This window comes from Neoarius graeffei, chromosome 25 (assembly GCF_027579695.1).
Source record: "Neoarius graeffei isolate fNeoGra1 chromosome 25, fNeoGra1.pri, whole genome shotgun sequence".
Taxonomy (NCBI): domain Eukaryota; kingdom Metazoa; phylum Chordata; class Actinopteri; order Siluriformes; family Ariidae; genus Neoarius; species Neoarius graeffei.
Window position 1 is genome coordinate 38638989 of NC_083593.1, and position 13150 is coordinate 38652138.

Consider the following 13150-nt stretch of genomic DNA (forward strand, 5'->3'; position numbering starts at 1 on the left):
CGGAAAAATCAAAAGACTAATTACCATTCGGTTTATTGAGGTGCACAGCAGTGTATACATAGTTGCAACAACTCGCATAAAACAAAACAAAGACTGATATTCGGTTGGTTGAGCTGCGCAGACTGCACAGGTTGCGAGCTCGAGCTTGGTTGCTATGGTAACCCACAACAAGTTTGACAGGCATATCGGGGTTGGGGTTGGTTTGCTGGCAGCTTTGTCCCCCCCAGTTCAAAAAACGTATCTGAGCCCCTGCGCATGACATCAATGCGAGGGACGCTTCGGGCTGTGAAGGTTCTGAATCTTCTCAATGGAAGGACGCAGAGGTTAGGGAGCTGATTTCCATTTGGGGGGATACAGCTATTCAAGCTAGATTGGATGGGTCATACCGCAACCGGGCGGTTTTACTTCCGTAAACACTGGCCATGCTCACTGCGTGTGACGTCGTCGTATCCTGCAATGCGCATGCGGAACACTTTTAGGTCGCTTTTCGTTCATACTGAGGATCACATACAAGTCACATATATTTGTTAATGTGAACGACCTCACAAAAAAATCGGATTTCACAAAAAAATCAGAATTGAGCATTAAGCCTTGCAGTGTGAACGTAGCGAAAATTGTAGACCTGCACCAGGCTGGGAAGACTGAATCTGCAATAGGTAAGCAGCTTGGTGTGAAGAAATCAGCTGTGGGAGCAATTATTAGAAAATGGAAGACATGCAAGACCACTGATAATCTCCCTCAATCTGGGGCTCCACACAAGATCTCACCCCGTGGGGTCAAAATGATCACAAGAACGGTGAGCAAAAATCCCAGAACCACACGGGGGGACCTAGTGAATGACCTGTAGAGAGCTGGGACCAAAGTAACAAAGGCTACCATCAGTAACACACTACGCCGCCAGGGACTCAAATCCTGCAGTGCCAGACGTGTCCCCCTGCTTAAGCCAGTACATGTCCAGGCCCGTCTGAAGTTTGCTAGAGAGCATTTGGATGATCCAGAAGAGGATTGGGAGAATGTCATATGGTCAGATGAAACCAAAATAGAACTTTTTGGTAAAAACTCAACTTGTCGTGTTTGGAGGAGAAAGAATTCTGAGTTGCATCCAAAGAACACCATACCTACTGTGAAGCATGGGGGTGGAAACATCATGCTTTGGGGCTGTTTTTCTGCAAAGGGACCAGGACGACTGATCCGTGTAAAGGAAAGAATGAATGGGGCCATGTATCGTGAGATTTTGAGTGAAAACCTCCTTCCATCAGCAAGGGCATTGAAGATGAAACGTGGCTGGGTCTTTCAGCATGACCGTGATCCCAAACACACCGCCCGGGCAACGAAGGAGTGGCTTCGTAAGAAGCATTTCAAGGTCCTGGAGTGGCCTAGCCAGTCTCCAGATCTCAACCCCATAGAAAATCTTTGGAGGGAGTTGAAAGTTCGTGTTGCCCAGTGACAGCCCCAAAACATCACTGCTCTAGAGGAGATCTGCATGGAGGAATGGGCCAAAATACCAGCAACAGTGTGTGGAAGACTTACAGAAAACGTTTGACCTCTGTCATTGCCAACAAAGGGTATATAACAAAGTATTGAGATGAACTTTTGTTATTGACCAAATACTTATTTTCCACCATAATTTGCAAATAAATTCTTTAAAAATCAGACAATGTGATTTTTCTGGAATTTTTTTTTCTCATTTTGTCTCTCATAGTTGAAGTGTACCTATGATGAAAATTACAGGCCTCTCTCATCTTTTTAAGTGGGAGAACTTGCACAATTGGTGACTGACTAATTACTTTTTTGCCCCACTGTACATAGACATGAAATTGAATTAAGGCGCGCTGTTTTGAAGTTGTGTGGGAACCCTGTAATGCTTCTTGACATGGCTTCCTCATAGGCTCTTGTCCTTTCGAGTGCTTTTAAAAAGACTCCAGCTGTTACTCCAGGATTTCCGTCTTTCTTTCTAGCGCATTACTGGTTGACTATGTTTAATATGGTCAGGTAATCGGTGTCTGTACAGACTGGTCTAGGTTTTAAGTTAAACTCTAAAACACTTTATCATGATGACATACAGATGCTCTCTCGTGTTTTTCTGTTGTTGATCTTCGTCTTCAGGAAAAAACAAGATCCCAAACCTGTTGTGGTTGGTGTTCAAGACCAGGCTCTACCAAGCACATCTCAGGTTAGTGTTGATCAGTGTAGGCTATTAATCCCTGAAGGCTTGTGTATTCTATTATGCACCATTCCAAAGCCAAATTTCTGTTTAAAACGCACACCATAAAGGGAACTTTTTGTGTTCCTAATCATCTTTTACACCTCCCTCCCTCTGTCTGTTGCAGAGAACAAGTTTCCAGTCTCAGTTGGACTCCAGTGCCAAGAATGACCGAGCATCACATTATTGGTATAGAGAATTTATATGGCGTAAACACCATTTGTAACTTAAGTTCGTCACTGTTTAGCTATATTATGGTGGATCAATTACGTCAGTATGTTTTAATATTGATGAACTTATTGACAACTAATTGAATAATGTTATTGCTGCCACTCAGGTCAGCTCCTGGTCTGTCACCTGCTCCCAAAGCCACGCCTCAGCCTCCTGCAGTCTCTGCCAGAGAAATGGAATTGCAGGTACTGTTCCTTACTGCTGTCTGTTTTATTTAGCAAAAAATAAATAAATCTAATCATTTTGTTGGCCTCGGGGTCCAGGTTTATACCTAAAGACATGGCTTGGATAATACCTAGAATTTTAATGAATAAGACACTTGGGATATTTTTGCTGTACTGCACCAAAATTATGTTGCCTCCCTAAAATGGAAGAAACTGATGTTCAGTTCATCCTGTCTCTGTATGTTGTGATCTGTTGCAGTCTGAGCTGTACAGCAAGCTGGTAGATGAGAGGCAGAAGCTTGCCAGCATGAAGGACATCCCTCCTGCCATACTGGCCACCAACAAAATCCTCCTGGACCTGGCCAAGTTAAGGTATAGTGAAATGTTGCTAAAAACTAATTTTTGAATCTCTCACACAGAGGCAAGGCAAGTTTATTTATATAGCACATTTCATACACAATGGCAGTTCAGTGTGCTTTACAGAAGTAAAAGCAAAACAGTAAACAATAGAGAATAAAATTACATAAAATAAATGGGAAGAAATATAATAAGAATTAAACAATAGTAGAAATAAAATGAAGTAGAAGTTCAAATAGGGGAAGAAAAAAAACCCAGCAGAATAAAATAGAATAAAAGTTAAGTAAAATTTGAAACATGCAGAGACTATAAAAGTAAAGATTATAAAACATGTAAAGAAGACAATATTAATTATTTAACAGAAAGCATCTGAAAACAGCTTGGTCTTTAACCTAGATTTGAAGCTGCCAACAGCAGGAGCATTTTTAATGTCCTCTGGCAGTTGGTTCCATAGCTGCACTGCATAGTAGCTAAAAGCTGCTTCACCATACTTTGTTTTAACAACTGGTTTTAATAGTAAATTTTTCTGTTGCGATCTGGTAGATCTGATTGGGTTAGGCCGATGCAACATATCAGAGAGGTAATTGGGCCCTGTACCGTTTAGAGATTTGTACACCAGCAGCAATGCTTTAAAGTCAATTCTGTAGCTTACTGGAAGCCAGTGAAGGGACCTTAGAATTGGAGTAATGTGCTCTGTTCTTTTTGTTCGTGTGAGAACCCTAGCCGCTGCATTTTGAACCAGCTGAAGTCGTTTGATGGTCTTTTTTGGCAGGCCTGTGAAAAGGCCATTGCAGTAATCAACCCTACTAGAGATGAAGGCATGTATCAGTTTTTCCAGATCATTTTTTGACACAAGTCCTCTTAGTTTGGAAATGTTTTTTAGGTGATAAAATGCCGTTTTAGTGATTGCTTTCATGTGACTATCAAAGTTTAGCTCGCTGTCAATGAAAACACCAAGATTTTTAACCATTTCTTTAGTTTTAATCCCTTTTGTGTCAAGAATAGTGGTAATCCTGAGTCTTTCATCTTTTTTTCCAAATAGAATTACTTCTGTTTTATCTGTGTTCAGCTGAAGAAAATTTTGTGACATCCAGTTGTTGATTTGATCGATACACTGGTAGAGACATTCAAGGGGGGCATAATCATTAGGTGATAAAGCAAAATAAATTTGGGTGTCATCTGCATAGCAGTGATACAAAATTGAATTGTTGTTATTGATAATTTGCCCAAGTGGGAGCATATAAAGGTTGAATAGTAATGGTCCAAGAATCGACCCCTGGGGGACACCACAGATCAAGGACATTGACGTTGAGGAACAATTTCCCATGGTAACAAAGAAGCTTCTATCTTTTAAGTATGAATTTAACCAATTGATAAATTTACCAGTCAACCCAACCCAGTGTTCAAGTCGATATAGCAGTATGTTGTGATCAGCAGTATCAAAAGCTGCACTGAAGTCCAGTAATACCAGGACCGATGTTTTGCCTGTATCAGTATTAAGACGTATGTCATTTAGAACTTTAATCAGCGCTGTTTCAGTGCTATGATTGGCACGAAATCCTGACTGAAAATTATCAAAACGGCTGTTTGATATCAAGAAGGCAGTTAATTGATTGAAGACAATTTTTTTCAAGGATTTTCCCGATGAATGGTAAATTTGATATTGGCCTGTAGTTATTTAATACTGAAGGATCCAGATTATTTTTTTTAAGTAGGGGCTTTACAACGGCTTTTTTCAGGGACACAGGAACAACGCCAGTCTCTAGGGATGTATTTATAATTTGAAGCACATCTGTAATTATAAGATGAAGAACAGACTTAAAAAAGTTGGTGGGCAGAATGTCCAATTCAGATGTTGAGGAGCTGAGATTTTGTACAGTTTTTTCAAGAGTCTCATAATCAATTAAACAAAATTCTGACATTGTGTTGAAGTTATCTATCTGTGTCATTGGTGATTGCAGTTTTTCAATTTTTTGCAACTGAGATGTATTATGAGCAATATTCTGCCGTATTTTATCAATTTTACCTTTGAAGAAGGATGCAAACTCATTGCATTTATTAACTGAGAAGTTCAGGTGCTAATTGTGGTGGGGGATTAGTTAGCTTCTCTACTGTTGAAAATAGCACACGGGCATTGTTCATATTCCTGTTGATGATGTTGGAGAAGAAAGACTGTCTTACTTTACAAATTTCATAGTTATAATTACAAAGCATCTCTTTATGGATTTGATAGAATGAAATGTGGTAGAAATGTGTACAGTCTTGTGCGCTCACTATGCCCTTTGAGGAACTATGCCATACTACTACTGGCAGGCCTTTCAATTACATAATTTGGGCTACACCTTGTATTTCTGAATTTGGACTTTCCGTCGTGATGCAGGGTGATTTGGGCTTTTCTGCACGTGCAAAGTGCTGTTTTCCCAGTGCTCTGTTTAAACCTGCTGCTACCTTTTTTAGCTACAAAGTTATGAAAAAATAAAGAAATCTATGAATGTTATTTTGACCTTTATTGCAAAATGTCTACAGCATTAATCCCTCTTGATGTACACGTAAAGGACAAAAATAATTAGAATACAGTTAGTTGGTATTTAAAAGATGTGTCAGGGCCTGAGGAGAGCCTGGAGGAAAGGAGCCTGGGAATGAAAAAGCAAGTTCTGCACTGTCGCCATCAAAGAGACAAACCTGTAGCAGACCTGTGACACAAAAGGTTTTTCAGTCACATCACAAGAATCGGCAGTGCAATTCACAGCATGTAGTCGGGTAAAAGATTTGACTTTAAATGAAACACCAGTGTCTAAGACCATCATCAACAAGAGGACCAAGCTCCAAGTCACTGATTCCACCCACACTTGCACAACTGTGTATTTACGATGCGAGCTGTATCTTAAATACACACAGTTGTGTCCCGAATAGCTCTCTTTTATTCAGTCTTTTACCTGATTTAAATCGGATGACACTAAGTATCAGAGAGATATTGCAGTTGAGGTCAGATAGTGTGGGATACAGGGCTATTTTTAGGTTTTTAAATGATACAGGAATTATTAGGAGAATTTAGCACAATAGGGTGTGAAACGTTCTGGTTCACACTCCAGTCCAGAAGGTGGCGGTAATGCACCTAAAAGCTGTTTGCCAACCGCCATAAAACAATATGAAAGATGATTTACCTAATGTGGAAATCCCGCTCTGGTCATTGGTACGAGAGTCTCGCTCCTCCACGAAATCATGGCGTGCCGATCGCCATTGATGGAGAATTCGTGCTCTGCGTGAGGCTTACGGCTAGTTCGGCGAACCCGGATCAACATGGGAATGGTGCAGATTTTGTGTCAATTACAAGAATGCTAATTCTTGCTAATTTCGGTGTTTTTAAAGAAGAAAGTCAAGACATTGGGTTTTATGCAGCCAAGTTTATTTAATCAACATCTCGTGTGGTGTTTTTTTTTTGTTGTTTTTTTTTTTGTATATATACTTTTGGGAGCATATTTCGGGCGCTTGACCTTAATTTGGGCACCTTTTTAATTTGGGCGCCTATGACGTTATCCATCACAGGTTTCATGTAATTGAAAGGCCTGACTAGGTAGGACCACCGTGTGCTCTCAGGACAGCCTCAGTTCTTTGTGACCTGGATTCTACAAGGTTCTGGAAACACGCCTTTTGAGATTCTGGTTGACACGATTGCATCACATAATTGCTGCAGATTTGTCCAATGCATATCGTACAACACCGCGAGCTGGTCTAGTGGTTAGAGTGTCCACCTCTTGACCGGGAAATCGTGAGTTCTGCTCGCAGTCTGGTCATACCAAAGACCATCTTAAAAATGATACCTACTGCCATCTGGCAAGGCACGCTGCAATATAGATGCAAGTAGGGAGTCAAACTTTCACGGTTACCAGAGGACAGTAACCCTAGCTATATGATGGGCGAGAGGCCGAGGGCTACTGAAATGGCGATCGGTGCCACACTTCTGTGCCTCAAGAGCTGGTTAGTACTGGAAAACCAGATCCTGGTGCAGGAAGGACTTTGACATTCTACTATAAAGGTGCTCTATTGGATTCAGACCAGGTTACTGGGGAGGCCGTTGAAGTCCACTGGAATCATTGCCATGCTCATGGAACCAGTTTGAGACCACTTGATTATAAGAGGGTTAAATTGTGGTCATGCATGTGGTCAGCAACCATACTCGGGCTGTGTCACTCAAGCAATACTAGGTTGGTATTACAGGGGCTTCAAAGTTTGGGAGAATAGCAGGGTACAAATAATTTACAGCAGGGTGCAAAATGGTAAAATATCTGCCAGCGGCAGACATAATGCACGCAAAGTGTGCAGGGATATATATGATAGATAGATATGCAAGTACGAATTTTTCATGGGGTGGTATGGTTTGGAACAGGCCATCTAAAATTGGGATAACATTTACCTGGGACGGGTATTTGAGGCGGGTCGTCTAGCTTAAGCTTGATTAGCGTTGTTATGCACGCCAGTGTTTCCCACAGAAATTTTGGAGACTATGCGGGAGGCGTGGGGGTTGTTTAAAATTGAGTGATATGTTAAATATTAAGTTATTACTGAAAAACTATTGATTAAAAAAACAGACACTGAGAAATGGTCCTATAAACAACTTTACCAATATAAAAGATTACCAAGACTACAAAAATGCAGAAAAATAGGCTTTACTTATCCAAATGCACCTGTTGGTTCAAAAGTTAAAGTGCAGAGAACCTCACAGCACAACATGAAGTTACCTTAAAATATAATATAAATGCCTCAGCTTTCATGTAAGAAAAAAAAACTATTAATACTAGTACTGTGTGCAGGCAGTCTCTCCTGAAGACTAAATTAAACAATAATTATAAACTAATAAAATAAATGGCTCAGGCTTCATAGAAGGAAAAAAAACAATTTGAACAGAATCTCTCAGTATGATGCTGAAGCTGCCTAAACAATGGAAAATAAAACACCATTTTGGCAAAAACGTTGGCATCCATTAATTTCTTGTATTAAGTAAAAAAAAATATGTTGCCAGATACTGCTGACGTTTTACAGCCCAAAATATGTTCAAAACCTGCCAAAATGCACTTAAAACCGCCCAAATTGGGTGGGAAACCGCGCAATCTGGCAACACAGGCGGCAGTAATGGCTGCACTCATGTCGAGGATGTAAACACCCTTGACGCGGCAACGGACATACATGACATAGTGGATGCAATTTATGTTCACAACTTTTTTTGCTGTCAGAAATATTTAATATTAAATTTTGTGACTCGACTGACAATAGCCGGCGGCATAACAAGCCATAGGCAGCGATTTGCCGCCGGTGACCGGCTACTTTTGAGACCGCTGGTATTATGGCGGGTACAAACTGCGATTTTGGGCTGCGCCAGACGAAAGATGACCAACGTGGCGATATCTTTGGTTGTGGTTTCAAAACAGTGGCCCTATGTCGTACTCTAAGAGCTTCAGAGATAACCTTCATAGTCTTGCAGCCAAAGACAGCCTGGTTCAAAATTCTGACTGTCAGAAATTTCGGATGACCATTTCACAATGTGGTTGCTGCTACGATCTCTATCTAGTAACGCACTGACATCTAAATGACGCACTGATCAACCCGACACTGGCACCAAATTAGCAAGTGCTCGAATCTTGCTTCACTTCATTGTTTCCACTACAGCAGCACAGATGGATGATGCACGCTGATGACATTTTATTCTTGTATATTAACTTGCATTGTAGCCTAAAATTCACAGCATAGCCCCATATTTAAGAGAATATGGTAATGTACTGACCTTACTTTTAATGATTTCACCATATAACGTCTGTATGTCCGATTAATGACGAACCTGTACCACAACAGGGAACCCAATCATAAGTGCAAAGCAACATATCTCATAAACACTTGACCACCAAGGGTCTTGCAAAAGTATTCATCCCCCTTGGTGTTTTGTCCTGTTTTGTTGCATTACAAACTGGAATTAAAATGGATTTTTGGGGGGTTGGCACCATTTGATTGATTTACCTAACATGCCTACCACTTGAAAGGTGCAAATTGTTGTTTTCTTGTGACACAAACAATAATCTCATCTCATTATCTCTAGACGCTTTATCCTTCTACAGGGTTGCAGGCAAGCTGGAGCCTATCCCAGCTGACTATGGGCGAAAGGCGGGGTACACCCTGGACAAGTCGCCAGGTCATCACAGGGCTGACACATGGACACAGACAACCATTCACACTCACATTCACACCTACGGTCAATTTAGAGTCACCAGTTAACCTAACCTGCATGTCTTTGGACTGTGGGGGAAACCGGAGCACCCGGAGGAAACCCACGCGGACACGGGGAGAACATGCAAACTCCACACAGAAAGGCCCTCGTCGGCCCCGGGGCTCGAACCCAGGACCTTCTTGCTGTGAGGCGACAGCGCTAACCACTACACCACCGTGCCGCCACAAACAATAATTAAATGAAAAAACAGAAATCTGTAGTGTGCATAAGTATTTGCCCCCTTTCGTATGAAACCCCTAAATAAGAGCTGGTCCAACCAATTCACTTCATAAGTCGCATAATTAGTTGATTAAGATCCAACTGTGTGCAGTCAAAGTGTCACATGATGTCTGTATAAATCAACCTGTTCTGGAAGGACCCTGACTCTGCAACACTACTAAGCAAGCAACATGAAAACCAAGGAGCACTCCAAATAGGTCAGAGACAAAGTTGTGGAGAAGTATAGATCAGGGTTGGGTTATAAAAAATATCCCAAACTTTGAATATCCCAGGGAGCGCCATTAAATCCATTATAGTAAAATGGAGAGAATATGTCACCACTACAAACCTGACAAGAGAAGGCCACCCACCAAAACTCACAGACCGGGCAAGGAGGGCATTAATCAGAGATGCAACAAAGATAATACTGAACGAGCTGCAAAGATCCACAGCGGAGATGGGAGTATCTGTCCATAGGACCATTTTAAGCCATGCACTCCACAGAGTGGGGCTTTATGGAAGAGTGGCTAGAAAAAGTCATTGCTTAAAAAAACATGTTTGGAGTTTGCCCAACAGCATATGACAGACTCCCCAAACATATGGAAGATGATTCTCTGGCCAAATGAGACTAAAATTGATCTTTTTGGCCATCATAGGAAATGCCATGTGTCGCACAAACCCAACACCTTGAGAACACCATTCCTACAGTGAAGCATGGTGGTGGCAGCATCATGTTGTGGGGATATTTTTCATGTGCAGGGACAGGAAATCTGGTCAAGACTGAAGGAAAGATGGATGGCACTAAATACAGGGCAATTCTGGAGGAAAACCTGTTTGAGTCAGAGGTTTGAGACTGGGACGAAGGTTCGCATTCCAGCAGGACAATCACCCTAAACACACTGCTAAAGCTACACTGGAGTGGTTTAAAGGGAAACATTTAAATGTCTTGGAATGGCCTAACCAAAGCCCAGATTCTCAATCCAATTGAGAATCTGTGGTATAACTTGAAGATTGCTGTACACCAACACAACCCATCTAACTTGAAGGAGTTGGAGCGGTTTTGCCTTGAGGAATGGGCAAAAATCCCAGTGGCTAGATGTGCTAAGCTAATAGAGACATACCCCAAGAGACTTGCAGCTGTAATTGCAGCAAAAGGTGGATCTGCAAAGTATTGACTTTGGGGGCGGGGTGAATACCTATGCACACTCCAGATTTCTGTGTTTTCATCTTAATCATTGTTTGTGTCACAATAAAACAATTTTCACCTTTAAAATTGTAGGCATGTTGTGTAAATCAAATGGTACTAACCCCCCAAAAATCCATTTTAATTACATCTTGTAATGCAACAAAACAGGACAAACACCAAGGGGGATGAATACTTCTGCAAGACAAGACACTATAAGTGCAGGAAGAGTTTTTTTTTGAAAGCGTGCTAGCAACAGATCCAAAAACAGAGACAAAGGCAGAGTCAAATAACAGTCAGTGGTCGAGTGAGCTACAGACAGGATATCGGATACAGTACTCAGTCTAAAAATATAAACAGGGTCAAAACCAGAAAAGCGATACAAAATACAAGGCAAGGTCTGTGGGTTATTGAGTCCTTATATGTACGTGCAATGATTGAGTTCTGATTAGGAACAGGTGCATGGTAGTTAATCCTAACAGCATATGCACGCTTTACAGTAGAGGTCTGTGCGGGACAGAATTTTCAGTCCCGCTCCCGCATTGTGCAGTCCCGCCTGCTCCCGCAAAGAATTATGATTTTCAGTCCTGCTCCCGCCCGCGCCTGCCATATTTTGTCCCGCTCCTGCCCGCAAATCCCGCATGATGCAGACGTTCACGTTATTTCTCACGAAAGTTCTTGTCATTGGCTTGGGGAATTAAACATGCTGAGCTTAGCTGAGCTCTCCACTGACCGATCCTTCACCTAGCGCACGTAGCGAGGGTGTGCGTTGCCAGGCGGCATGCGCAGCTGAGGCTTTACAGAGATACCCAACACACCTACCAAAATCTACAGTGGATATTAAGAATATTGTACATTTGCACATAGCTTATGTCACTCCTCACATTTACATTCTAGGAAATACAAGTAGGCCTGTAAGAAATTAATATAATTTAAAGACACAGCGTGATGGTGCCCCGCCCCCTACTTTGAGTGGATTTGAGCATAAATATCTACAGCTCACGTTCAGGGGTGCGTTTCAAGCAATGTACCTCTTTTTAAAGCAGCACTTAACTTCTGAAGCACTGTGAGCTTCACTAGAGGAGCTCTGCTCTTCTGCCATGATCGGAGATCTCAAACATGGAAGAGCGGAAAGGAATCGGAAACGTACGCGAGGTTAGACCACATCCGCAAATTTAGGCATCTTAAAATGTTATTAATGCCAAATAAAATATCCAGCACAAATTATATATGATAGACATAAATTAATAATTTATAAATTTTGTTTTTAGTTAGCCGGACTGCAGCTTATCACCTCTCCCACCCGCTCCCGCATTGTGCACTCGCACTCCCGCGCGTGCCCGCAATGAGCTTTCAGAATTTGTCCCGCGCCGCACTGCTTTGCGTCGGGTCCCGCGGGACTCCCGCGGGAGTGCAGGGCTCTACTGTCTGTGGCTGCGTGCTCTAAGCTCCAACACGCATGGACGTGAAGGGTTTGTTTGTTTGTTTGTTTGTTTGGGGGGTTGTTTGGGGGGTTGTTTGTTTGGGGGGTTGTGTGTGAGAACATTTAACTGAAGCTCTTGACCTGTACGTATAATGTGCGAGTAATTTTTAAAGTCACACCTCTGTTTGAGACAGCTGGCATTAGTTCATTGCATGGTGGTGTGTTTTCTCTCTGTGTATGTGTGTACCAGGCCCTGCTCGGTAGCAAAGCTGAAGCTGGTGGACGGTGTGTCCGAAGCTAAAGCAGCCATGTTGGCTCCTCTCCTTCAGACCATCACAGACTTCTGCCAGACACACGGTCTGCAGGTAACCATCACTGCAGTTATAATGCTGTAAAAATGTGTGCGAGAGGTTGTGTGAACTGAAATGGTGGCATCATATATTTGCTCATAAGAACTTTCTGTCTCTTTCGTGTTTATAGGAGGCTGTGACTTCCAGCTCTTCTACTTCCTGTGCTGAACAGGCGCACAGTACACAAACAGGAAAACCACTGCTTCTGTCTGACAGCGTGGCTGTAACTTACAGACTTTTCCAGGTCAATGGCAAAACCATGGTAGGGTGCTTTTGAGTGCTTTTTTTCTAATTTTGGCATCAAAAAATAAATAATCAGGATATTTTAGCAACAAATAAATGTCAGAATCTGATAGATGAACAATACGCATGAAGTATTTCATGTTTTATGATGTGGTACACCTCTTTGTTTTCAGGGTTCTGCTTTGAGCCGATTATTTATTTATTTTTAGTGGCTACAAAGACAGTGGGGGGGGGTTTAAATGCTGGAAATGTTATGGCTTTGTAGCCTTTCTCAAACTAAGGGTCAAAGCAGAAATAATAGTTGCATCAAAAGTAAGGGCAAGTTACATACAACAGAATAAATGCAGACAGTAACGACAAAATGAACCACAAACCCTAAACAAAATGACACAGGATGGATAGCATGTAAGAAGAAGAACCTTTTTATTTGTCACATGTACACTCAAGCACAGTGAAATTCCTCCTCTGCATTTAACCCATCTGAAGCAGTGAACACGCGCATGCGTACCTAGAGCAGTAGG

At 41.9% G+C, this 13150-nt stretch overlaps 1 protein-coding gene across 4 annotated transcripts in view; it reads left to right on the top strand.

Annotated features, from left to right (window-relative positions):
• wrn (WRN RecQ like helicase) overlaps nucleotides 1-13150 on the top strand; it is a 138438-nt gene that overhangs the window by 83109 nt on the left and 42179 nt on the right. For all 4 annotated transcript variants that reach the window (XM_060908210.1, XM_060908211.1, XM_060908212.1 and 1 more), the window contains 6 exons: nucleotides 2107-2173; nucleotides 2331-2392; nucleotides 2541-2619; nucleotides 2858-2970; nucleotides 12287-12401; nucleotides 12517-12648. In XM_060908210.1, coding sequence (XP_060764193.1) covers nucleotides 2107-2173; nucleotides 2331-2392; nucleotides 2541-2619; nucleotides 2858-2970; nucleotides 12287-12401; nucleotides 12517-12648 — 568 coding nt within the window. The remainder of the gene's footprint in view (nucleotides 1-2106; nucleotides 2174-2330; nucleotides 2393-2540; nucleotides 2620-2857; nucleotides 2971-12286; nucleotides 12402-12516; nucleotides 12649-13150) is intronic.